Source organism: Zonotrichia albicollis, chromosome 1 (genome assembly GCF_047830755.1).
Source record: "Zonotrichia albicollis isolate bZonAlb1 chromosome 1, bZonAlb1.hap1, whole genome shotgun sequence".
NCBI lineage: Eukaryota > Metazoa > Chordata > Aves > Passeriformes > Passerellidae > Zonotrichia > Zonotrichia albicollis.
Genome location: NC_133819.1, coordinates 154,417,403 through 154,445,162, shown reverse-complemented (window position 1 = coordinate 154,445,162; position 27,760 = coordinate 154,417,403). Strand labels below are relative to the sequence as shown.

At 52.6% G+C, this 27,760-nt stretch overlaps 1 protein-coding gene across 3 annotated transcripts in view; it reads right to left on the bottom strand.

Moving 5' to 3' along the window:
• The window catches only part of LOC102069919 (ribosome biogenesis protein BOP1), a 133,749-nt gene that overhangs the window by 103,324 nt on the left and 2,665 nt on the right, over positions 1 to 27,760 (bottom strand). For all 3 annotated transcript variants that reach the window (XM_074558475.1, XM_074558460.1, XM_074558468.1), the window contains exons 2-3: positions 25,593 to 25,772; positions 17,218 to 17,319 (exon numbers count right to left, since the gene is read on the bottom strand). In XM_074558475.1, coding sequence (XP_074414576.1) covers positions 17,218 to 17,319; positions 25,593 to 25,772 — 282 coding nt within the window. The remainder of the gene's footprint in view (positions 1 to 17,217; positions 17,320 to 25,592; positions 25,773 to 27,760) is intronic.

The window sequence follows — 27,760 nt, the reverse complement described above, 5'->3', positions numbered from 1 at the left end:
GGAAATGGAGCTGGAATTTGGGAGAATCTGTGCTGAAAGCTGGGAAAACTGAAGGTGGAAAGTGGGAAAACTGGGACTGGAAGTTGGGAGAACTGGGGCTGAAATGTGGGAAAGATGGGGCTGGAAGATGGCAAAAAAAGGGGCTGAAATCCGGGAAAGTGGGGCTGGAATGTGGGAAAAATGGAGCTGGAATTTCAGAGGAACCAGAGCTCAAAGGTGGGAAACTGAGGCAGGAAGCTGGGAAAAATGGAGCTGGAATTTGGGAAAAATGTAGCTGGAATTTGGGAGAAGTGGGGCTGGAATTTGGGAAAAATGGAGCTGGAATTTGGGAAAAATGGGGCTGGAAACTGGGGGAAATGGGGCTGGAATGTGGGAAACTGGGGCTGGAAACTGGGGGAACTGAAGCTGGGAAAATGGGGTGGAAACTGGGAAAAATGGGGCTGAAAATGGGGATATGGGGTTGGAAACTGGGAAAAATGGGGCTGGAATGAGGGAAAAATGGGGCTGGAAACTGGGGGAAATGGAGATGGAATTTAAGAAAAACTGGGGCTGGGAACTGGGGGAACTGGGGCTGGAAGTTGGAAGGAGCGGGACTGGAAATTGGGGAAACTGAGGCTGGAAGCTGGGGGAAATGGAGCTGGAATTTGGGAGAAGTGGGGCTGAAATTTGGGAAAAATGGAGCTGGAATTTGGGAGAAGTGGGGCTGGAATTTGGGAGAACGGAGGCTGGAATTTGGGAGAAGTGGGGCTGGAATTTGGGAAAAATGGAGCTGGAATGTGGGAAAAATGGGGCTGAATACTGGGGGAAATGGGGCTAAAATTTGGGGAAAATGGGGCTGAATCTTGGGGGAAATGGGGCTGGAATTTGGGAAAAATGAGACTGAATACTGGGGGAAATGGGGCTGGAAACTGGGGAAACTGAGGCTGGAATTTGGGAAAAATGGGGCTGGAAACAGGGAAAATGGGGCTGGAATTTGAAAAAATGGGGCTGAAATTTGGGGGAAATGGAGATGGAATTTGAGAAAAACTGGGGCTGGAATTTGGGGGAACTGGGGCTGAAATTTGGGGAAAATGGGGCTGGAATGTGGGAAAAATGGGGCTGGAATTGGGGAAAACGGGGCTGGAAACTGGGAAAATTTGGGCTGAATATTGCGGGAAATGGGGCTGGAAATTGGGAAAATAGGGGAACTGAAGCTGGGAAAATTTGGGCGGGAAACTGGGAAAACTGGGGCTGGAATGAGGGAAAAATGGGGCTGGAAACTGGGGAAACTGAGGCTGGAATTTGGGGGAACTAGGGCTGGAAACTGGGGGAACTGGGGTTGGAATTTGGGGGAACTGGGGTTGGAAACTGGGAAAAATGGGGCTGGAATTTGGGAAAAATGGGGCTGAATACTGGGGGATATGGGGTTGGAAACTGGGAAAACTGGGGCTGGAATGTGGGAAAAATGGGGCTGGAATTTGGGAAAATGGGGCTGGAAACTGGGAAAAATGGGGCTGGAATTTGGGGAAATGGGACTGGAAACTGGGAAAACTGGGGCTGGAATTTAAAAAAATGGGGCTGGAAACTGGGGGAAATGGGGCTGGAAACTGGGGGAACTGGGGCTGGAATTTGGGAAAAATGGGGCTGGAATTTGGGAAAAATGGGGCTGAAAATGGGGATATGGGGTTGGAAACTGGGAAAACTGGGGCTGGAATGTGGGGAAAATGGGGCTGGAAACTGGGGGAAATGGGGCTGGAAATTGGGAAAATGAGGCTGGAATTTGGGAAAATGGGGCTGGAAACTGGGGGAAATGGGGCTGGAAATTGGGAAAATGAGGCTGAAATTTGGGAAAAATGGGGCTGGAAACTTGGAAAACTGGGGCTGGAAGCCAGGAAAAATGGGGCTGGAATTTGGGGGAAATGGGGTTGGAAACTGGGGGAACTGGGGCTGGAATTTGGGGAAAAATGGGGCTGAATCTTGGGGGAAATGGGGCTGGAAATTGGGAAAATGGGGCTGGAATTTGAGAAACTGGGGCTGGAAACTGGGGGAACTGGGGCTGGAAGTTGGAAGGAGCGGGACTGGAAATTGGGGAAACTGAGGCTGGAAGTTGGGGGAAATGGAGCTGGAATTTGGGAGAATCTGTGCTGAAAGCTGGGAAAACTGAAGGTGGAAAGTGGGAAAACTGGGACTGGAAGTTGGGAGAACTGGGGCTGAAATGTGGGAAAGATGGGGCTGGAAGATGGCAAAAAAAGGGGCTGAAATCCGGGAAAGTGGGGCTGAAATGTGGGAAAAATGGAGCTGGAATTTCAGAGGAACCAGAGCTCAAAGGTGGGAAACTGAGGCAGGAAGCTGGGAAAAATGGAGCTGGAATTTGGGAGAAGTGGGGCTGGAATTTGGGAGAAGTGGGGCTGGAATTTGGGAAAAATGGAGCTGGAATTTGGGAGAAGTGGGGCTGGAATTTGGGAGAAGTGGGGCTGGAATTTGGGAGAAGTGGGGCTGGAATTTGGGAGAAGTGGGGCTGGAATTTGGGAAAAATGGGGCTGGAATTTGGGAGAAGTGGGGCTGGAATTTGGGAAAAATGGGGCTGGAATTTGGGAAAAATGGGGCTGGAAACTGGGAAAAATGGGGCTGGAAACTGGGAAAAATGGGGCTGGAAACTGGGAAAAATGGGGCTGAATACTGGGGGAAATGGGGCTGAAATTTGGGGAAAATGGGGCTGGAATTTGGGGAAAATGGGGCTGGAATTTGGGAAAAATGGGGCTGCAATTTGGGGAAAATGGGGTTGGAAACTGGGGAAACTGAGGCTGGAATTTGGGGGAACTGGGGTTGGAAACTGGGAAAAATGGGGCTGGAATGAGGGAAAAATGGGACTGGAAACTGGGAAAAACTGGGGCTGAAATTTGGGAAAATGGGGTTGAATACTGGGGGAACTGGGGCTGGAAGTTGGAAGGAGCGGGACTGGAAATTGGGGAAACTGAGGCTGGAAACTGGGGGAACTGGGGCTGGGAACTGAGAAACTGGGGCTGGAAACTGGGGGAACTGGGGCTGGAAGTTGGAAGGAGTGGGACTGGAAATTGGGGAAACTGAGGCTGGAAGTTGGGGGAAATGGAGCTGGAATTTGGGAGAATCAGTGCTGAAAGCTGGGAAAACTGAAGGTGGAAAGTGGGAAAACTGGGACTGGAAGCTGGGAGAACTGGGGCTGAAATGTGGGAAAATGGGGCTGGAAGATGGCAAAAAAAGGAGCTGAAATCCGGGAAAGTGGGGCTGAAATGTGGGAAAGATGGAGCTGGAATTTCAGAGGAACCAGAGCTCAAAGGTGGGAAACTGAGGCAGGAAGCTGGGAAAAATGGAGCTGGAATTTGGGAGAAGTGGGGCTGGAATTTGGGAAAAATGGAGCTGGAATTTGGGAGAAGTGGGGCTGGAATGTGGGAAAAATGGAGCTGGAATTTGGGAGAAGTGGGGCTGGAATTTGGGAGAAGTGGGGCTGGAATTTGGGAGAAGTGGGGCTGGAATTTGGGAGAAGTGGGGCTGGAATGTGGGAAAAATGGAGCTGGAATTTGGGAGAAGTGGGGCTGGAATTTGGGAGAAGTGGGGCTGGAATTTGGGAGAAGTGGGGCTGGAATGTGGGAAAAATGGAGCTGGAATTTGGGAGAAGTGGGGCTGGAATTTGGGAGAAGTGGGGCTGGAATTTGGGAAAAATGTAGCTGGAATTTGGGAGAAGTGGGGCTGGAATTTGGGAGAAGTGGGGCTGGAATTTGGGAGAAGTGGGGCTGGAATTTGGGAAAAATGGAGCTGGAATTTGGGAAAAATGTAGCTGGAATTTGGGAGAAGTGGGGCTGGAATTTGGGAGAAGTGGGGCTGGAATTTGGGAGAAGTGGGGCTGGAATTTGGGAAAAATGGGGCTGGAATTTGGGAGAAGTGGGGGTGGAATTTGGGAGAAGTGGGGGTGGAATTTGGGAAAAATGGAGCTGGAATTTGGGAAAAATGTAGCTGGAATTTGGGAGAAGTGGGGCTGGAATTTGGGAGAAGTGGGGCTGGAATTTGGGAAAAATGGGGCTGGAATTTGGGAGAAGTGGGGGTGGAATTTGGGAGAAGTGGGGGTGGAATTTGGGAGAAGTGGGGGTGGAATTTGGGAGAAGTGGGGCTGGAATTTGGGAGAAGTGGGGCTGGAATTTGGGAAAAATGGAGCTGGAATTTGGGAGAATGGAGGCTGGAATTTGGGAAAAATGGAGCTGGAATTTGGGAAAAGTGGGGCTGGAATTTGGGAGAAGTGGGGCTGGAATTTGGGAAAAATGGGGCTGGAATTTGGGAAAAATGGAGCTGGAATTTGGGAGAAGTGGGGCTGGAATTTGGGAGAAGTGGGGCTGGAATTTGGGAGAAGTGGGGCTGGAATTTGGGAGAAGTGGGGCTGGAATTTGGGAGAAGTGGGGCTGGAATTTGGGAGAAGTGGGGCTGGAATTTGGGAGAAGCGGGGCTGGAATTTGGGAGAAGTGGGGCTGGAATGTGGGAAAAATGGAGCTGGAATTTGGGAGAAGTGGAGCTGGAATTTGGGAGAAGTGGGGCTGAAATTTGGGAGAAGTGGGGCTGGAATTTGGGAAAAATGGAGCTGGAATTTGGGAAAAATGGAGCTGGAATTTGGGAGAAGTGGGGCTGAAATTTGGGAGAAGTGGGGCTGGAATTTGGGAGAAGTGGGGCTGGAATTTGGGAAAAATGGAGCTGGAATTTGGGAGAAGTGGGGCTGGAATTTGGGAGAACGGAGGCTGGAATGTGGGAAAAATGGGGCTGGAATTTGGGAGAACTGGGGTTGGAAACTGGGGAAACTGGGGCTGGGAACTGGGGGAACTGGGGCTGGAAGTTGGAAGGAGCGGGACTGGAAATTGGGGAAACTGAGGCTGGAATTTGGGGGAACTGGGGCTGGAAACTGGGGGAACTGGGGTTGGAATTTGGGAAAAATGGGACTGAATACTGGGGGAAATGGGGCTGGAAACTGGGGAAACTGAGGCTGGAATTTGGGGAAATGGGACTGGAAACAGGGAAAATCGGGCTGGAATTTGAAAAAACGGGGCTGGAAACTGGGGGAAATGGGGATGGAATTTGAGAAAAACTGGGGCTGGAATTTGGGAAACCGGGGCTGAATACTGGGGAAAATGGGGCTGGAATTTGGGAGAAGTGGGGCTGGAATTTGGGAAAAATGGAGCTGGAATTTGGGAGAAGTGGGGCTGGAATTTGGGAAAAATGGAGCTGGAATTTGGGAGAAGTGGGGCTGGAATTTGGGCAGCCCAGGCTATTCCCTTACAAACCATTCCCTGTTTTTGGAGCTAAACCCATGGATTCCCACCCCCATGCCTGTCACTATCCCATTCCCCATTCCCAATCCCCCATTCCCACTTCCAATCTCAACCTCAGTCCCAAGCCCTCATTCCCATCCCTAATCCCCCATTCCCAATCCCATCCATCTGCTCTCATTCCTAATCCCCATCTCCATCCCTATTCCTGTTCTCAATCCTCCATCCCTATCCAGCTGTCCTCATTCCCAATCCCTATTCCTATTCCCATCCCCATTCCCCCATTCCCATCCCCATTCCTGATTCCCCATTCCTAATCCCGTTCCCAATTCCATCCAGCTGCTCTCTTTCCCATTCCCAATCCCCCATTCCTAACCCCCCATTCCTATTCCCATATTCCCAATCCCATTATCCCATTCCCATTATCTCATTCCCAATCCCAATCCCATTCCCCTTACCCTATCCCCATTCCCATTCCCAGTCCCCATTATCCCATTCCCATTATCCCATTCCAATCCCCATTCCCGATCCCCCATTCCCAATCCCTATTCCTATTCCCACTCCCATCCCCATCCCCATTCCCATTCCCAGTCCCCATTATCCCATCTCCATTATCCCATTCCAATCCCCATTCCCGATCCCCCATTCCCAATCCCTATTCCTATTCCCACTCCCATCCCCATCTCCATTCCTATTCCAAATCCCCCATTCTTAATCTCATTCCCAATTCCATCCAGCTGCTCTCTTTCCCATTCCCAATCCCCTGTTCCTGATCCCCCATTCCCACTCCCAATTCCCAATCCCCATTATCTCATTCCCAATCCCATTATCCCATTCCCCCGTTTCCAATCCCCATTATCCCATTTTCATTCCCCCATTCTCAATCCCAGTCCCCATTCCCATTATCCCATTCCTCCATTCCTATTCCCAATCCCCCATTCCCATTCCTATTCCCAATCCCCCATTTCCAATCCCATTATCCCATTACCATTCTCATTATTGCATTGCCATTACCTCGTTCCCATTCCCCCATTCCTATTCCCAGTGCCCCGTTCCCATTATTCCATTCCCAATCCCAGTCCCCATTTCCATTATCCCATTCCCACTATCCCACTCCTATGATCCCATTCCCATTATCTCATTCCCACTATCCCATTCCCACTATCCCATTCCCATTATCCTATTCCCCATCCCCATTATCCCATTCCCATTATCCTATTCCCCATCCCCATTATCCCATTCCCCATTATCCCACCCCCATTATCCCATCCCCATTATTCCATTCCCCCATTATCCCATCCCCATTATTCCATCTCCATTATCCCACTCCCATTCCCATTATCCTATTCCCCATCCCCATTATCCCATTCCTCCACTATCCCATCCCCATTATTTCATTCCCATTATCCCACCCCCATTATCCCATTCCCCCACTATCCCATCCCCATTATCCCATTCCCCCACTATCCCATTCCCATTATCCCATCCCCATTATCCCATTCCCCCATTATCCCATTCCCCCATTATCCCATCCCCATTATCCCATCCCCATTATCCCATCCCCATTATCCCATCCCCATTATCCCATCCCCATTATCCCATCCCCATTATCCCATCCCCATTATCCCATCCCCATTATCCCATCCCCATTATCCCATCCCCATTATCCCATTCCCACTATCCCATCCCCATTATTCCATTCCGCCATTATCCCATCCCCATTATCCCATCCCCATTATCCCATTCCCACTATCCCATCCCCATTATTCCATTCCGCCATTATCCCATTCCCACTATCCCATCCCCATTATTCCATTCCGCCATTATCCCATTCCCACTATCCCATCCCCACTATCCCATCTCCATTATCCCATCCCCATTCCCCCATTATCCCGTTATCCCATTCCCACTATCCCATCCCCACTATCCCATCTCCATTATCCCATCCCCATTCCCCCATTATCCCGTTATCCCATTCCCACTATCCCATCCCCATTATCCCATTCCCATTACCCCATCCCCATTATCCCTTTCCCCCATTATCCCATTCCCACTATCCCATCCCCATTATCCCATCCCCCATTATCCCATTCCCATTATCCCATCCCCATTATTCCATCTCCATTATCCCACTCCCATTCCCATTATCCCATCCCCACTATCCCATCCCCACTATCCCATCCCCACTATCCCATCCCCACTATCCCACCCCCACTATCCCATCCCCATTATTCCATCTCCATTATCCCACTCCCATCCCCACTATCCCATTCCCATTATCCCATCCCCATTACCCCATTATCCCATTATCCCATTCTCCCATTACCCCATCCCCACTATCCCATTCCCCCATTATCCCATTCCCATTATCCCATTCCCATTACCCCATCCCCATTATCCCATCCCCATTATCCCATTCCCCCACTATCCCATTCCCATTATCCCATTCCCATTATCCCATCCCCATTATCCCATCCCCACTATCCCATTCCCATTACCCCATCCCCATTATCCCATTCCCCCACTATCCCATCCCCATTATCCCACTCCCATTATCCCATTCCCCCACTATCCCATTCCCATTATCCCATTCCCCCATTATCCCATCCCCATTATTCCATCCCCATTATCCCATTCCCATTACCCCATCCCCATTATCCCATTCCCATTATCCCATTCCCATGATCCCATTCCCATTATCCCATCCCCATTATCCCATTCCCATTACCCCATCCCCATTATCCCATTCCCACTATCCTATTCCCATTCCCCCATTCCCCCACTATCCCATCCCCATTATTCCATTCCCCCATTATCCCATTCCCCCATTATCCCATTCCCCCATTACCTCATCCCCATTATCCCATTCCCATTATCCCATTCCCCCATTATCCCATCCCCACTATCCCATCCCCATTATCCCATCCCCATTACCCCATCCCCACTATCCCATTCCCACTATCCCATCCCCATTATCCCATTCCCATTATCCCATTCCCCCATTATCCCACCCCCATTATCCCATTCCCATTATCCCATTCCCCCACTATCCCATCCCCATTATCCCATTCCCCCATTATCCCATCCCCATTATCCCATCCCCATTATCCCATTCCCATTATCCCATTCCCCCACTATCCCATCCCCATTATCCCATCCCCATTATCCCATTCCCCCATTATCCCACCCCCACTATCCCATGCCCATTATTCCATTCCCCCATTATCCCATCCCCATTATTCCATCTCCATTATCCCACTCCCATTCCCACTATCCCATTCCCATTACCCCATCCCCATTATCCCATCCCCATTACCCCATCCCCACTATCCCATCCCCATTATCCCATTCCCCCACTATCCCATCCCCATTATCCCATTCCCCCATTATCCCATTCCCCCATTATCCCATTCCCCCACTATCCCATCCCCATTATCCCACCCCCACTATCCCATCCCCACTATCCCATTCCCCCACTACCCCATCCCCACTATCCCATCCCCATTCCCCCACTATCCCGTTATCCCACACTCCCGTTCCCAGTCCGGGCCAGCCCGGCAGCTCCGCAGCACGCGCGGGGCCCCTCGGGCCGCGCTCCGGCGGCTCGGGAAGCGCTGCCAGCCCAGCGGCGCATTCCCGTTGTTCACTGCCCTGCAATTCTCCCCCCGCCGCTCCTCCGCTGCCTCCGGCGCTCGGAGCTCCCGATCCCGCCGGGAGCCTCCCCCCCCGCCCCAGCCCGGCCCGGCTGCGGAGGAGGGAACGGCCTTGGAAGCGCCGCCGCCGCCGAGCCCTCATCCATCCCTCCATCCATCCATCCATTATCCCGACATCTGGAATTGTCATTCCGGGAGGAAACGGAGCCCCCGGCCGCTTCCTCCCGCCGGCAGCCCCGGCACATCCATCTCCGCTCCGGCCGGGAATGGGAATGGGAGTGGGAATGGGAGAGGGAATGGCAGAGGGAATGGGAATGCCGCCGCAGCGCCGGCACGGGACGGGACCGGGGCACCGGCAGCACCGGGATCGGGATCCCTGGGGCACCGGGATTGGCATCGGTGCCAGCCCCAGGGAGCTCGGATTGGGATCTGGGCCAGCCCCGGGGCACCGGGATTGGGATCAGAGCAGGGAGCCGGGATTGGGATCCCGGGGCCAACCCCGGGGCACCGGGATCGGGATCCAAGAACTTCCAGAGCGCCAGGAGTGGGGTCAGAGGAGGGACTGGGATCTGTGCATTCCAGGGAGCCGGGATTGGGATCTGTGCCAGCCCCGGGGCACCGGGAGCAGGAGCGGGGTCAGAGCGGGGAACCGGGATTGGGATCTGTGCCAGCCCCGGGAAGTGGGATTGGGATCCGTGCCAGCCCCGGGAGCCGGGATCAGCTCTGCACCATCTCTGTGACCCGGGACTGGCCCGGTGCCATCGCCGGCAGCCGAGATCAGCTCTGCACCATCTCTGTGACCCGGGTCTGGCCCGGTGCCACGGCCGGGAGCCGGGATCGTGTCCCTGCCACCCCTGTGACCCGGGACTGGCCCGGTGCCATCCCCGGCAGCCGGGATCAGCTCTGTCCCATCCCTGTGACCCGGGTCTGGCCCGGTGCCATGGCCGGCAGCCGGGATCAGCTCTGTCCCACCCCTGTGACCCGGGTCTGGCCCGGTGCCATCCCCGGCAGCCGGGATCAGCTCTGTCCCACCGCTGTGACCCGGGTCTGGCCCGGTGCCATCCCCGCCAGCCGGGCTCGCTCCGCGTTCCCCGCGGGGCCCGGGCCGGGAGCGCCGCCGCCGCCGCCGCCGCCGCCGCCGTTTCCCCGCTGCATTTCCCGGGCACGGCGCCAGGCGGGAGCGGCGGGAGCGGGGCCAGGACGGATCCGTGCGGAGCGCGGGGGCAATTCCCGGGGAAAGCGCTCCCGGGGGCCGCTCCGGAGCCGCTCCAGCTTTTCCAGACCGGCTGCTGCTGCTGCTGCCGCTGCAGGTGCCGGGGAAGCGCAGAGCGCCTCGGGATGCAGGGAATTCCGGGAGCGGATCCGGGATCCCAGCCCGGCTGGATGGGGATCACCCGGGAGTTCCATCCCAGCGCCCACACGGACAGGAGTTCCAGCCCAAAACTCCGGCTGAGCAAACAGGAATGGGTTGGGAATCGGGATTTAACTGGAATCCTAAAACCATGGAATCTTATAAACCATGGAATCCCGAAACCATGGAATCCCAAACCATGGAATCCTAAAACCATGGAATCCTATAAACCATGGAATCCCAAATTATGGAATCCTATAAACCATGGAATCCCGAACCATGGAATCCTAAAACCATGGAATCCTAAAACCATGGAATCCCAAACCATGGAGCGCTATAAACCATGGAATCCCAAACCATGGAATCCTATAAACCATGGAATCCCAAAACCATGACATCCCAAAACCATGGAATCCTATAAACCATGGAATCCCGAAACCATGGAATCCTATAAACCATGGAATCCCAAAACCATGGAATCCCAAAACCATGAAATCCTATAAACCATGGAATCCCAAACCATAGAATCCTATAAACCATGGAATCCCGAAACCATGGAATCCCAAACCATGGAGTCCTATAAACCATGGAATCCCAAACCACGGAATCCCAAACCACAGAATCCCAAACCATGGAATCCCAAAACCATGGAATCCTATAAACCATGGAATCCTATAAACCATGGAATCCCGAAACCATGGAATCCCAAACCATGGAATCCCAAACCATGGAATCCTATAAACCATGGAATCCTATAAACCATGGAATCCTATAAACCATGGAATCCCAAAACCATGGAATCCCAAACCACGAAATCCCAAACCATAGAATCCTAAAACCATGGAATCCTATAAACCATGGAATCCCAAACCATGGAATCCTATAAACCATGGAATCCCAAACCACGGAATCCCAAACCACGGAATCCCAAAACCATGGAATCCTATAAACCATGGAATCCTATAAACCGTGGAATCCCGAAACCATGGAATCCTATAAACCATGGAATCCTATAAACCATGGAATCCCGAAACCATGGAATCCCAAAACCATGGAATCCTATAAACCATGGAATCCCAAAACCATGGAATCCCAAAACCATGGAATCCCAAAACCGTGGAATCCTATAAACCATGGAATCCCAAAACCATGGAATCCCAAAACCATGGAATCCTATAAACCATGGAATCCCAAACCATAGAATCCTATAAACCATGGAATCCCGAAACCATGGAATCCTATAAACCATGGAATCCCAAACCATGGAATCCTATAAACCATGGAATCCTATAAACCATGGAATCCCAAAACCATGGAATCCTATAAACCATGGAATCCTATAAACCATGGAATCCCAAACCATGGAATCCCAAAACCATTGAATCCCAAACCATGGAATCCTATAAACCATGGAATCCTATAAACCATGGAATCCCAAACCATGGAATCCCAAACCATGGAATCCCGAAACCATGGAATCCCAAACCATGGAATCCCGAAACCACAGAATCCCAAAACCATGGAATCCTGAAACCACGGAATCCTATAAACCATGGAATCCTATAAACCATGGAATCCTATAAACCATGGAATCCTATAAACCACGGAATCCCGAAACCATGGAATCTCAAAACCATGGAATCCCAAACCACGGAATCCCAAAACCATGGAATCCCGAAACCATGGAATCCTAAAACCATGGAATCCCAAACCATGGAGTCCTATAAACCATGGAATCCCAAACCATGGAATCCTATAAACCACGGAATCCCAAAACCATGGAATCCCATAAACCATGGAATCCCAAACCATGGAATCCTATAAACCATGGAATCCTATAAACCATGGAATCCCAAACCATGGAATCCTATAAACCATGGAATCCTATAAACCATGGAATCCCGAAACCATGGAATCCTATAAACCATGGAATCCTATAAACCATGGAATCCCAAAACCATGGAATCCTATAAATCATGGAATCCCGAAACCATGGAATCCTATAAACCATAGAATCCTATAAACCATGGAATCCCAAAACCATGGAATCCTATAAATCATGGAATCCCGAAACCATGGAATCCTATAAACCATAGAATCCTATAAACCATGGAATCCTATAAACCATGGAATCCCAAACCATGGAATCCTATAAACCATGGAATCCCAAAACCATGGAATCCTATAAACCATGGAATCCCAAACCATGGAATCCTATAAACCATGGAATCCTATAAACCATGGAATCCTATAAACCATGGAATCCCGAAACCATGAAATCCTATAAACCATGAAATCCCAAAACCATGGAATCCTATAAACCATGAAATCCCAAACCATGGAATCCCAAACCATGGAATCCTATAAACCATGGAATCCCAAAACCATGGAATCCTATAAACCATGGAATCCCAAACCATGGAATCCTATAAACCATGGAATCCTATAAACCATGGAATCCCAAACCATGGAATCCTATAAACCATGGAATCCTATAAACCATGGAATCCCGAAACCATGGAATCCCAAAACCATGGAATCCCAAACCATGGAATCCTATAAACCATGGAATCCTATAAACCATGGAATCCTATAAACCATGGAATCCTGTAAATCATGGAATCCTAAAACCATGGAATCCTATAAACCATGGAATCCCAAAACCATGGAATCCCGAAACCATGGAATCCCGAAACCATGGAATCCTATAAACCATGGAATCCTATAAACCATGGAATCCTATAAACCATGGAATCCCAAACCATGGAATCCCAAACCATGGAATCCTATAAACCATGGAATCCTATAAACCATGGAATCCCAAACCGTGGAATCCTATAAACCATGGAATCCTATAAACCATGGAATCCTATAAACCATGGAATCCTAAAATCATGGAATCCCAAAACCATGGAATCCTACAAACCATGGAATCCTAAAACCATGGAATCCTATAAACCATGGAATCCTATAAACCATGGAATCCCGAAACCGTGGAATCCCAAAACCATGGAATCCCCAAACCATGAAATCCCAAAACCATGGAATCCCGAAACCATGGAATCCTATAAACCATGGAATCCTATAAACCATGGAATCCCGAAACCATGGAATCCTATAAACCATGGAATTCCAGCCCTGGACAGCCATTTCCAATTTGGGGAATATTCCCAAAAATCCCACCTGAACATCTCCAGGAGCAACAATCCCAAGGATTTATCCCACTGGGAATGGGAATTCCAGCCCTTTCCAGGGGGAATATTCCCAAAAATCCGACCTTCAAGGCACTGCCTGAGGCCGCTCCCTCAGCTCCAAAGGATTCTGAGGATTCGGATGTCCCAAAATTTCCACAGTTTTACTGAAATCCAGGAAAAACCGCTCACATTTTCCTGCCTAACTTATCTGATTTTCCCGAATAAAAAACTTTATCCAAGCACAATTCCCAAAATTCCCTCCCTGGGTTAATCCTGGCGTTCACAAGGTGAAATCCATGGAAAACTTTCCTTAGGGTGGGGTCAGGAATTAATTAGGATCGGGATACGACGGAGCCATTCCTGAAATTCCGGGATAAGGAACACCAAACCCGAATCCTGGAGTTTTCCCGAGTTTTTCCAGGGTTTTTTTGGGAACAAAGGCTCTGGAACGGCTCAGGGCTGGGATCAGCGCTCCCCCCTCTGGCGGCTCCGGGGATGCGTTCCCGAACTTTCCCTCACATTCCCAAAATTGTTACTCCAGGGAAATCCCGATGAACCCGGCTCCGGGGGCGGCCTTGGCTCAGGAGGAGCCTCTGGAAAAATCTCCAGGATCTCCCTGGGAGGTTTTGGGATCCCTCTGGAATTCGGCAGCGCCGTCCCGATCCCATTCCTGATCCTATTCCCAATCCTATTTCCAATCTCATTCCCGAACTCCATTCCTGATCCCATTCCCATTCCCGATCCCATTCGGGATCCCACTCCTGATCCCATTCCTGATCCTGATCCCATTCCCAGTCTTATTCCTGATCCCATTCCTGATCCCATTTCCAATCCCATTCCTGATCCCATTCCCATTCCTGATCCCATTCCTGATCCCATTCCCATTCCTGATCCCATTCCTAATCCCATTCCTGTTCCCATTTCCAATCCCATTCCCAATCTTATTCCCAATTCCATCCCCAATCCCATTCCTGATTCAATTCCCGATCCCATTCTGGACCTCATTCCCGATCCAATTCCTGATTCCATTCCTGATCCCATTCCTGATCCTGATCCCATTCCCGATTCAATTCCTGATCCCATCCCCAATCCCATTCCTCATTCCATTCCCAATCCCATTCCTGATCCCATTCCTGATTCAATTCCTGATCCTATTCCTGATCCCATTTCCAGTCCCATTCCTGATCCCATTCCTGACCCCATTTCCGATCCAATTCCTGATCCCATTCCTGATCCAATTCCCAGTCCCGATGTCATTATCCCATTCCTGATCCCATATCCAATTCCTGATCCCATTCCCAATCCCATTCCTGATCCTGATCCCCTTCCCGATCCCATTCCCATTCTTATTCCTGATCCCATTCCAATCCCATTTCCAACCTCATTCCTGATCCCATTTCCGTTCTTATTCCTGATCCCATTCCTGATCCAATTCCTGATCTCATTCCCAATCCAATTCCTGATCCCATTCCCGATTCAATTCCTGATCCTATTCCTGATCCCATTCCCAATCCCATTCCTGATCCCATTCCCAATCCCATTCCTGATCCCATTCCCATTCTTATTCCTGATCCCATTCCCAATCCTATCCCCAATCCCATTCCTGATCCAATTCCTGATCCGATTTCCGTTCTTATTCCCAATCCCATTCCTGATCCCATTCCTGACCTCATCCCAGATCCCATTCCCAATTTTATTCCTGATCCCATTCCCGATCTCATCCCAATCCCATTCCTGATCCCATTATCCCATCCCCGACCCCATTATCCCATTCCCGGTGTATCCCGGCCCTTCCCAGGCCGTTTTTCCAGCCGTAATTCCGGATTTCTCCCCCTCTCTGAGGCTCTGTCCCGCTCGGGGCTGCGGCTCCCGGGGCCTTTTCCAGGAGAATTCCGGGCTCGCTCATCCCGCCCCCGGAGCGCCGGGAATTGCCAGGGCCGGTAATGGATTGAGCAGGGATTGGGGAAGGGCCCGGCCCTGTGCACATTCCAGAGCTCTTCCCGAGGTTTCTCCGAGGCTGGGAAAGCTCAGGGAGCGCTGGAATTCCGGAGCAGGAGCGTCGGGAGTGATCCCACACGGAATTCGCAGCGTTCCCGGAATTCCCTCCCTCCCCAGAGCCCACACGGAGATGGAAATCTGGGAATTGAGAGATTGGAAAAGGACAACTCCGGTTCTGTCCCCATCCCACATCCACAGGGATGGGAATTCCAGCTGGGAATGGGGATCCCAGCCCAGAATTCCAGCTGGGAATGGGGATCCCAACCCGGAATTCCAGCTGGGAATGGGGATCCCAACCCGGAATTCCAGCTGGGAATGGGGATCTCCACATCCACAGGGATGGGAATTCCAGCTGGGAATGTGGATCCTAGCCTGGAATTCCAGCTGAGAATGGGGATCCCCACATCCACAGGGATGGAAAATCCTGGGAATGGGGATCCCAGCCCAGAATTCCAGCTGGGAATGTGGATCCCAACCCGGAATTCTAGCTGGGAATGGGGATTCCAACCTGGCCATGTCTCCATCCCACATCCACAGGGATGGGAATTCCAGCTGGGGATGGGAAATCCTGGGAATGGGGATCCCAACCTGGAATTCCAGCTGGGAATGGGGATCCCAATCCAGAATTCCAGCTGGGAATGGGAATTCCAGCCTGGAATTCCAGCTGGGAATTGCAACTCTAGCCTGGCCACATCCACAGGGATGGAAAATCCTGGGAATGGGGATTCCAGCCCAGAATTCCAGCTGGGAATGGCAATTCCAGCCTAGCCACATCCCACAATCCACAGGGATGGGAAATCCTGGGAATGACAACTCCAGCCCAGAATTCCAGCCGGGAATGGGGATCCCAATCCGGGATGAGCCCCGACAGCTGCTCCAGACTTTTCCCAACTCCATCATTTTCCCCAGACACTGAATCCATCACTCCCATCACACCAAATCCATCGCTTCCATCCCAGATCCAGGACAAAATTCCAGCCAGGAATGGCAATCCCAGCCTGGCCACATCCACAGGGATGGGAATTCCAGCTGGGAGTGGGGATCCCAGCCCAGAATTCCAGCTGGGAATGGGGATCCCAGCCCAGAATTCCAGCTGGGAATGGGGATCCCAGCCCAGAATTCCAGCTGGGAATGGGGATCCCAGTCCAGAATTCCAGCTGGGAAAATGGGGATCCCAGCCCAGAATTCCAGCTGGGAAAATGGGGATCCCAGCCCAGAATTCCAGCTGGGAATGGGGATCCCAGCCCGGAATTCCAGCTGGGAAAATGGGGATCCCAACCCAGAATTCCAGCTGGGAATTGCAATTCAAGCCAGGCACAACATCCACAGGGATGGGAAATCCTGGGAATGGGGATCCCAGCCCAGAATTCCAGCCGGGAATGGGGACTCCAGCCCGGAATTCCAGCCGGGAATGGGGATCCCAATCCGGGATGAGCCCCGACAGCTGCTCCAGACTTTTCCCAACTCCATCATTTTTCCCAGACACCGAATCCATCACTCCCATCACACCAAATCCATCGCTTCCCTCCCAGATCCAGGATAAAATTCCATGAATTTTACATCACACCGAATCCATCACTCCCATCACACCAAATCCATCGCTTCCATCCCAGATCCAGGATAAAAGTCCATGAATTTTCCATCACACCAAATCCATCGCTCCCGTCGCAAATCCAGGATAAAATTCCACGAGTTTTCCATCACACCAAATCCATCGCAAATCCAGGATAAAATTCCATGAGTTTTTGGGATCCTACCTCCTCATCCGAGCTGTCCTCCTTGTACTCGTCGTGGACAACCAAATCCTGCTTCCCTTCCAAGGGGGAATCGTCTTCCAAGGCTTTCCTCTTCCCTTGGGCCTGGAAAACCGGGAAAGAGCAGCTCTGTGAGATCCCAGCACGAAATTCCCAGGATTTTTTTGTCCCAAGGAAGGAGAGGAGATCGTTAATCCCGGCCTGGAAGGGATTGGGATGGGAATGGGAGATTCCTTAGGATGGGGAGGCAGGAACCAGCCCAGGCATGGATCCATGGAAAAGGGGAAAGTGGGAATTCTGTCCCGCTCAGTTTGGGAATGTGCAGGGGGAGCTGGGAATTCCAGGAGAATTCCAGAGCCTTTTCCAGGGGGTTTTTCTGGGAGAGCTGCAGAGGGGTTTGGGATGGGAAACAGGGAATGGCTTCCCATAGAAAATTGGGATTTTGGGATGGAATTCCCAGAGAATCCAGGGCTGCTCCAGCCTTGGGATAGCAGGGAATGGGATCATCCCTGACATCCCCTCCATTCCCATCCCATTCCCAACATTCCTGCCCTTTCCAGGAGGGAATTCCCAGGGAATCCCACCCCAGCCACATTCCCCCATTCCCTTATCCCAGATTTTTCCCCTCTCATCCCAGAATTCCCAAGGTTTGGGATTAAGGAGAATCCTCCCCATTCCTGGGAGCCCAAAATTCCCTCGTTCTGTCCCAATTTCTGGGAAGAAAATTGAAATTCCAGTGGAGAATTCCAGAGCCTTTTCCAGGGGATTTCTGGGAGAGTTGCAGAGGGGATTGGGATGGGAAACAGGGAATGGCTTTCCATAGAAAATTGGGATTTGGGGATGGAATTCCCAGGGAATTCAGGGCTGGAACATCCTGGGATAGCGGGAGCTGCCCCATGGGAATGGGATCATCCCAGAGATCCCTTCCATCCCAAACCATTCCAAAATTCCATGGGAAAAGCCCAGAACTCCCTCTCAGCTCACCCGAATTCCGAAGGAATTCTGGATCCCCTCTCTCCCTGTCCGGAAATTCTGGATGCAGAGATCTCTGGGATGAGAATTCCCAGCGGGATCAGCCTCATCCCAGCACTCCCAGTCCCTCCCAGTTTGTACCAGAGCAGCTCCAGCTGCCCAGAATTCCCAAATTCCCAGATTTCTGTGGGATAACCCCCCAGAGCCTGATCTTGCTGATGGAGGGGCTCCAGGAATGACCTCAAATTTCCTGGAGAAGTGATTTTCCCTGGAAAAAAAATTTTCCCTGGAAAAGAGATTTTCCCTTTTCCAGGAGCTCCCTCGGAGCAGGAATGGGCTTGGGAGTCAGGGAATGGTTGGAAAAGCAGGACTGGGGTCAGGGAATGATTCGAAAAGTGGGGTCAGGATTCAGGGAATGATTGGAAAATTGGGGTTGGGATTTGGGATTCAGGGAATGATTAGAAAAGTGGGGTCAGAATTCAGGGAATGATTGGAAAAGCAGGATCAGGATTCAGGGAATGATTGGAAAAGCAGAATTGGGATTCAGGAATGACTGGAAAAGTGGGGTCAGGATTTAAGGAATGACTGGAAAAGCAGGATCAGGATTCAGGAATGACTGGAAAAGTGATGTCAGGATTTAGGGAATGACTGGAAAATCAGAATTGGGATTCAGGAAATGGTTGGAAAAGTGGGGTGAGGATTTAGGGAACAACTGGAAAAGCAGGATTTTGTGGTCGGGATTCAGGGAATGACTGGAAGAGTGGGGTCAAGATTCAGGGAACGGTTGGAAAAGCAGGATTTGTGTCAGGATTCATGTCTGATTGGAAAAGCAGGGTCAGGATTCAGGGAATGATTGGAAAAGCAGGATCAGGATTCAGGAAATGACTGGAAAAGCAGGATCAGGATTTAGGGAATGACTGGAAAAGCAGGATTGGGATTCAGGGAATGATTGGAAAAGCAGGATCAGGATTCAGGAATGATTGGAAAAGTGAGGTCAGGATTCAGGGAATGATTGGAAAAGCAGGATCAGGATTCAGGGAATGACTGGAAAAGCAGGATCAGGATTCAGGAATGATTGGAAAAGCAGGATCAGGATTCAGGGAATGATTGGAAAAGCAGGATCAGGATTCAGGGAACGATTGGAAAAGTGGAGTCAGAATTCAGGGAATGATTGGAAAAGTGGGGTCAGGATTCAGGGAATGATTGGAAAAGCAAGGTCAGGATCATGATTCAGGGAATGACGGCAAAAGCAGAATTGAGATTCAGGGAATGATTGGAAAAGCAGGATCAGGATCCAGGGAATGGTTGGAAAAGTGGGGTCAGGATTCAGGGAATGGTTGGAAAAGCAGGATCAGGATTCAGGGAACGGTTGGAAAAGCAGGATTTGTGTCAGGATTCATGTCTGATTGGAAAAGTAAGATCAGGATTCAGGAATGATTGGAAAAGTGGGGTCAGAATTCAGGGAATGATTGGAAAAGCGGGGTCAGGATTCAGGAATGATTGGAAAAGTGGGATTGGGGTCAGGATTCAGGGAATGACTGGAAAAGAGGGGTCAGAATTCAGGGAATTATTGGAAAAGTGGGGTCAGAATTCAGGATATGACTGGAAAAGCAGGATCAGGATTCAGGGAATGACTGCAAAAGTGGGGTCAGAGTTCAGGGAATGACTGGAAAAGAGGGGTCAGAATTCAGGGAATTATTGGAAAATCAGGATTGGGATTCAGGGAATGGTTGGAAAAGTGGGGTCAGGATTCAGGGAATGATTGGAAAAGCGGGGTCAGGATCAGGATTCAGGGAATGACTGGCAAAAGCAGAATTGAGATTCAGGGAATGATTGGAAAAGCAGGATCAGGATTCAGGGAATGGTTGGAAAAGTGGGGTCAGGATTCAGGGAATGGTTGGCAAAGCAGGGTCAGGATCAGGATTCAGGGAACGGTTGGCAAAGCAGAATTTCTGTTGGGATCCAGGGAATTGCTGGAAAATCAGGACCAGGATCCGAGTCTGATTGGAAAAGCAGGATTTGTGTCAGGATTCAGGGAACAATTGGAAAAGCAGGATTTGTGTCAGGATTCATGTCTGATTGGAAAAGTAGGATCAGGATTCAGGAATGATTGGAAAAGTGGGGTCAGGATTCAGGGAATGGTTGGAAAAGCGAGGTCAGGATTCAGGAATGATTCGAAAAGTGGGGTCAGGATTCAGGAATGATTGGAAAAGCGAGGTCAGGATCATGATTCAGGGAATGATTGGAAAAGCAGAATTGAGATTCAGGGAATGATTGGAAAAGCAGGATCAGGATCCAGGGAATGGTTGGAAAAGTGGGGTCAGGATTCAGGGAATGGTTGGAAAAGTGGGGTCAGGATTCAGGGAATGGTTGGAAAAGTGGGGTCAGGATTCAGGGAATGGTTGGAAAAGTGGTGTCAGGATTCAGGGAATGGTTGGAAAAGTGGGGTCGGGATCAGGATTCAGGGAACGGTTGGCAAAGCAGAATTTCTGTTGGGATCCAGGGAACTGCTGGAAAATCAGGACCAGGATCCGAGTCTGATTGGAAAAGCAGGATGCGAGTCAGGATCCAGGGAATTGCTGGAAAAGCGGGCTCTGATCGCTGCCTCAGCCCCGCGCTCCCGGCGGGAGCTGTAAAAGCCGAGCGCGCCGTCCCGGGCGGATCCGGAGCAGGGATGGGATTACCGGGAAAACAAAGGCGGCTTTAAGGGCCGCGGGAGCCCCGCGGGGAGCCGGGATAACGCTTTTCCCAGGTTTTTGGCGCTGCGATGGGGCTGGAGTTGGGTTTCACCTTCCCCCGGCTGCCCCCGCCCGCCCGCCCGCGGCCGGAGATGGAAAATCCCGGAAAAGCCCGGTGTGAGCGGCCTGGCCCGGGCCGGCCCGGGCTGTCCCAGTGCCTCCCAGTCGGTCCCAGTCAATCCCAGTCAGCCCCAGTCCATCCTCGTCCCTCCCAGTCCATCCTAATCGCTCCCAGTCAGTCCCAGTCCCTCCCAGTCTGTCCCAGTGTGCCCTAGTCAGTCCCACTCTATCCCAGTAAGTCCCACTCTATCCCAGTCCATCCCAGTCTGTCCCAGTCCCTCCCAGTCTGTCCTAATCCCTCCCAGTCTGTCCTCATCGCTTCCAGTCCCTCCCAGTCCATCCCGGTCTGTCCCAGTCCCTCCCAGTCAGTCCCAGTTCCTCCCAGTCTGTCCCAGTGTGCCCTAGTCAGTCCCACTCTATCCCAGTCCATCCCAGTCTGTCCCAGTCCCTCCCAGTCTGTCCTAATCCCTCCCAGTCTGTCCTCATCACTTCCAGTCCCTCCCCGTCCATCCCAGTCTGTCCCAGTCCATCCCAGTCAGTCCCGGTGCCTCCCGCTCTGTCCCAGTGTGCCCGAGTCAGTCCCAGTCCATCTGAATCTGTCCCAGTCCCTCCCAGTCCATCTCAATCTGTCCCAGTCTGTCCCACTCTGTCCCAGTCCGTCCCTGTCCTTCCAAGTCAGTCCCAGTCCCTCCCAGTCCATCCCAGTCTGTCCCAGTTCATCCCAGTCTGTTCCAGTCAGTCCCAGTATGTCCCAGTGTGTCCAAGTCCATCCCAGTCTGTCCCAGCCTGTCTCAGTCCCTCCCAGTCTGTTCCAACCAGTCCCAGTCTCTCCCAGTCCATCCCGGTCTGTCCCAGTGCTTCCCATCCTGTCCCAGTCAGTCCCAGTCGATCCCAGTTCATCCCAGTCTCTCCCCATCCTTCCTACTCCCTCCCAGTCTCTCCCAGTCTCTCCCAGTCAATCCCAGTCAATCCCAGTCTGTCCCAGTCTGTCCCAGTCCATCCCAGTCCCTCCCAGTCAGTCCCAGTCCCTCCCAGTTGCTCTCAGTCTGTCCCAGTCAATCCCAGTCCCTCCCAGTCTGTCCTAATCCCTCCAAGTCCCTCCCAGCCTACCCCAGCCTATGCCAGTCTGTCCCAGTCAATCCCAGTCTGTCCCAGTCAATCCCAGTGCCTCCCAGTCTCTCTCAGTCTCTCCCCATTCTTCCTACTCCCTCCCAGTGCCTCCCAGTCTGTCCCAGTGTGCCCTAGTCAGTCCCAGTCCATCCCAATCTGTCCCAGTCCCTCCCAGTCTGTCCTAATCCCTCCCAGTCTGTCCCAGTTTGGTCCCAGTCCATCCCAGTCTGTCCCAGTCTGTCACGGTCCCTCCCAGTCTGCTCCAACCAGTCCCAGTGTGCCTCAGTCAGTCCCAGTCTGGCCCAGTCCATCCCTATTTGTCCCAGTCCATTCCAGTCTGTCCTGGTCTGTCCCAGTCCATCCCAGTCCGTCTCAGTGTGTCCCAGTCTGTCCCAGTCCGTCCCAGTCTGTTCCAGTCTGTCCCAGTCTGTTCCAGTCTGTCCCATGGTGTCCTAGCGTGTCCCAGTCTCTCCCAGCCGGTCCCAGTTCCTCCCAGTCTATCCCAGTCCATCCCAGTCTCTCCCAGTCTACCCCAGTCCGTCCCAGTCCATCCCAGCCTGTTCCAGTCTGTCCCACTGTGTCCTAGCGTGTCCCAGTCTATCCCAGTTCATCTCAGTCCGTCCCAGTCCGTCCCAGTCTGTCCCAGTCCATCCCAGTCTTTTCAATAAAAACCCTGCTTTTCCACAAAAAACCCAATCAGCCCTGGAGCGCTCTGGGAACAGCCCTGGAAAAGTCTGGGAGCTTTGAAAATGACCCTGGAGCAATTTGGGAACAGCCTGGAGAAGTTTGGGAGCTCTGGAAAGAGCCCTGGAGCAAAGTGGGAGCCCTGGGAACAGCCCTGGAGTGGTTTGGGATCAGCCCTGGAAAAGTTTGGAAACTCAGGAAGTGACCCTGGAGAAAAGTGGGAGCCATGGAAAAGCAGGAGATCTGGGAACAGCCCTGGAAAAGTTTGGGAACAGCCCTGGAAAGGTTTGGGAGATCTGGGAAGAGCCCTGGAGCAAAGTGGGAGCTGTGGGAATAAACTGGAGCAATTTGGGAACAGCCTGGAGAAGTCTGGGAGCTCTGGAAGTGACCCTGGAGCAAAGTGGGAGCTCTGGGAACAGCTCTGGAGTGGTTTGGGAACAGCCCTGGAGTGGTTTGGGAATTCTGGAAGTGACCCTGGAGCAATCTGAGAACTCTGGGAACAGCCCTGGAGTGGTTTGGGAATTCTGGGAAAGCCCTGGAGAAGTTTGGGAGCTGTGGGAAGAGCCCTGGAGCAAAGTGGGATCTCTGGGAACAGCCCTGGAGTGGTTTGGGAACAGTTCTGGAGAAGTCTGGGAATTCTGGAAGCGACCCTGGAGCAATGTGGGAGCTCTGTGAAGATCCCTGGAAAAGTTTGGGAGCTCTGGGAACATCCCTGGAGTGGTCTGGGAGCAGTTGGGAAAAGTTCGGGAGCTCTGGAAAGAGCCCTGGAGCAAAGTGGGAGCTCTGGGAACAGCTCTGGAGTGGTTTGGGAGCAGTTCTGGAAAACTTTGGAAACTCGGGAAGTGACCCTGGAGAAAAGTGGGAGCCATGGAAAAGCAGGAGATCTAGGAACAGCCTTGGAAAAGTTTGGGAACAGCCCTGGAAAGGTTTGGGAGATCTGGGAAGAGCCCTGGAGCAAAGTGGGAACTGTGGGAAAAAACTGGAGCCATTTGGGAACAGCCTGGAGAAGACTGGGAATTCTGGAAGTGACCCTGGAGCAATCTGGGAGCTCTGGGAACAGCCCTGGAAAAGTTTGGGAATTCTGGGAAAGCCCTGCAGAAGTTTGGGAGCTCTGGAAAGAGCCCTGGAGCAAAGTGGGATCTCTGGGAACAGCCCTGGAGTGGTTTGGGAACAGTTCTGGAGAAGTCTGGGAATTCTGCAAGCGAACCTGGAGCAATGTGGGAACTCTGGGAACAGCTCTGGAAAAGTTTGGGAGCTCTGGGAACAGCCCTGGATCAAATTGGGAGCTCTGGGAACAGCTCTGGAGTGGTCTGGGATCAGCCCTGGAAAGGTCTGGAAACTCAGGAAGTGACCCTGGAGAAAAGTGGGAGCTGTGGAAAAGCAGGAGATCTGGGAACAGCCCTGGAAAAGTTTGGGAACAGCCCTGGAAAGGTTTGGGAGATCTGGGAAGAGCCCTGGAGCAAAGTGGGAGCTGTGGGAATAAACTGGAGCAATTTGGGAACAGCCTGGAGAAGTTTGGGAGCTCTGGAAGTGACCCTGGAGCAAACTGGGAGCTCTGGGAACAGCCCTGGAGTGGTTTGGGAACAGCCCTGGAAAAGTTTGGGAATTCTGGAAGTGACCCTGGAGCAATCTGAGAACTCTGGGAACAGCCCTGGAAAAGTTTGGGAATTCTGGGAAAGCCCTGGAGAAGTTTGGGAGCTCTGGGAACAGCCCTGGAAAAGTTTGGGAGCTCTGGGAACAGCCCTGGAGTGGTTTGGGAACAGCCCTGGAAAGATTTGGAAACCCAAAGTGACCCTGGAGAAAAGTGGGAACAGCCCTGGAGCAATCTGGGAGCTCTGGGAACAGCCCTGGAAAAGTTTGGGAATTCTGGGAAAGCCCTGGAGAAGTTTGGGAGCTCTGGGAAGATTCCTGGAAAACTCAGCTGGGCACAGAGAGATGGATAGGGAGCAGCTGCAGGAAAGGTGAAAACTGGGATTGAGCTGGAGACAGGACATGGAATGGGAATATCCTGGAATTCTGGAATGGTTTTGGGCAGCTCCCGCTATCCCAGGGTGTTCCAGGGATGCAGCAGCCCTGGATTCCCTGGGAATTCCATCCCCAAATCCTACTATTCCATGGGAAGCCATTCCCTGTTTCCCATCCCAATCCCCTCTGCAGCTCTCCCAGCAATCCCCTGGAAAAGGCTCTGGAATTCTCCACTGGAATTTCCCTTTTCTTCCCAGAAATTGGGGGAAACGAGGGAAGTTTGGGCTCCCAGGAATGGGGAGGATTCTCCTCAATCCCAAACCTTGGGAATCCTGGGATGAGAGGAGAAAATCCAGGATAAGGGGGGTTGGAATCTGGGAATGTGGCTGGGGTGGGATTCCCTGGGAATTCCCTCCTGGAGGAGCCAATCTGGGAATGGGGTGGAAATGGAGGGGATTTCAGGGATGATCCCATTCCCTGCTATTCCAGCCCTGGAGCAGCCCTGGATTCCCTGGGAATTCCATCCCAAAATCCCACCATTCCATGGGAAGCCATTCCCTGTTTCCCATCCCAAACCCCTCTGCAGCTCTCCCAGAAAAACCCCTGGAAAAGGCCCTGGAACGTTTAATTTCCCTTTTCCCCACAATTTTCCCCAGAACAGACTCATCCCTAGCCATAAATCCTAATTATTATTATTATTACTGATCCTCACATTAATTATTCCAACTTCTAGAAAAGTGGATCAAGGCCAATCCATTCCTGGATTTTGGGAAGCAGAGCACCCCGGGAATGTTCAGGAATGGGATGGGAGCCCCCAGACCCAGGGCAGGATCCCAGTCAAGCCCTCACCTGTGTCTGAAGAGTTGAGGGGCTCCCGGGGGCTTCTTCCTCATCTTCCTCCTCTTCCTCCTCTTCCTCCTGCTCCTCCTCATTCCCGGAGGATTCGCTGTCACTTCCCGAATCCTCGAGGCCGGAATAAACGCTCTCCTCGCTCTCTGAGAGCTCCTCGCTGCCTCCAGAGGGGCTGGGCTGCAAGGGACAGCAGGGCAGGGTGACAACGGGGACACAATGGGGACACAGGGGACCCCCGAGCATGGTGGGGCTCTGATAGCGACACCCCCACACTGCTGGGTACCCCCTCAGAACCAGCCTGGACACCCCCAGTTGTGGGGTCAGGACAGAATGAGACCCCCCCCCAAATTCCTGTGTCACCCTCAGGACTGGGTCAGACCCCTCCCCATGTTATTGGGTACCCCCTCAGAACCAGGCTGGACCCCCCAAATGTTGGGTCAGAACCAGGCTGGACCCCCCAAAATCCTGGGTCAGGACTCCCTAAATGCTGGGTCAGGATGAGACCAGACCCCCCCAAATGCTGGGTCAGAACCAGGCTGGACCCCCCCAAATGCTGGGTCAGAACCAGACCAGACCCCCCCCAAATGCTGGGTCAGGATCAGACCAGACCCCCCCCAAATGCTGGGTCAGGACTCCCCCAAATGCTGGGTCAGGACCAGACCAGACCCCCCCCAAATGCTGGGTCAGAACCAGACCAGACCCCCCACAAATGCTGGGTCAGGATCAGACCAGACCCCCCCCAAATGCTGGGTCAGAACCAGGCTGGACCCCCCCAAATGCTGGGTCAGGAGCAGACCAGACCCCCCCAAATGCTGGGTCAGGAGCAGACCAGATCCCCCCAAATGCTGGTTCCCCCCCTCAGGACCACACTGGACCCTCCTCATTCCCAGGTCCCCCCTCAGGACAAAGCCAGACCCCCCCCAAATTCTCAGTCCACGCCCCAGACCAGGCCGGACCCCCCCCCCCATTTGCTGGGTCCTCCCTTCAGACCACACTGGACCCCTCCAAATGCTCAGTCCCCGCCTCAGACCAGGCTGGAGCTCAGTAATTTCTGGTTCTCCCTCACCAGGACAGGGCCAGGTATCACCCTCAGGAGCCCAAACTCCCTCAAATTGCCGGGTCCCCCTTCAAGGCCAGACCCCCTCATGGGGACCAGGCCAAAACCCCCCAGTTATGGGGTCCCCCCTCACCAGGACAGGACCAGTCCTCCCTCAGGACAAGACCAAATCCCCCTCACTGCTGGGTTTCCCCTCACAGAGACCAGGTTGGATCCCGCCATTCCCGGGTTCCCCTCACAGAGACCAGGTTGGACCCCACCATTCCCGGACCCCGCCATTCCCGGGTTCCCCTCACAGAGACCAGGTTGGATCCCGTCATTCCTGGATCCCGCCATTCCCGGGTTCCCCCTCACGCAGACCAGGCCAGACCCTCCCCAAGAGATCAGGGTCTCCCACAAGAGACCAAATCCCCCTCACTGCCAGGTTCGCCCTCATGGGGACCGGGCCGGAGCCCCCCAGTTATGGGGTCCCCGCTCACCAGCATAGGACCGGGTTCCTCCCTCAGGACAAGGCCAAATCCCCCTCACTGCTGGGTTTCCCCTCACAGAGACCAGGTTGGATCCCACCATTCCTGGACCCCGCCATTCCTGGGTTCCCCTCACAGAGACCAGGTTGGATCCTGCCATTCCTGGACCCCGCCATTCCCAGGTTCCCCCTCACCCAGACCAGGCCAGACCCTCCCCAAATCATCAGGTTACCCCACAAGAGACCAAATCCCCATCACTGCCTGGTTCCCCCTCAGGACAAGGCCTGACCCCTCCTCAGTGCTGGGTTTCCCCTCACGGAGACCAGGCTGGACCCCGCCATTCCCGGACCCCGCCATTCCTGGACCCCGCCATTCCCAGGTTCCCCCTCACCCAGACCAAAAGTGGCCATCCCCAAATTGCTGGGTTCCCCCTCAGGACCAGGCCAGACCCCTCTCACTGCAAGGTTCCCCCTCATGGACACCAGGTCAGAACCCCTCTCCCCATTTTCTGGTCCCCCCTCACCAGGATAGGACCGGGTTCTCCCCTCAGGACAAGGCCAGACTGCCCTCACTATTGGGTTTCCCCTCACAGAGACCAGAATGGACCCCGCCATTCCCCGGGTCCCCCTCACCCAAACCAC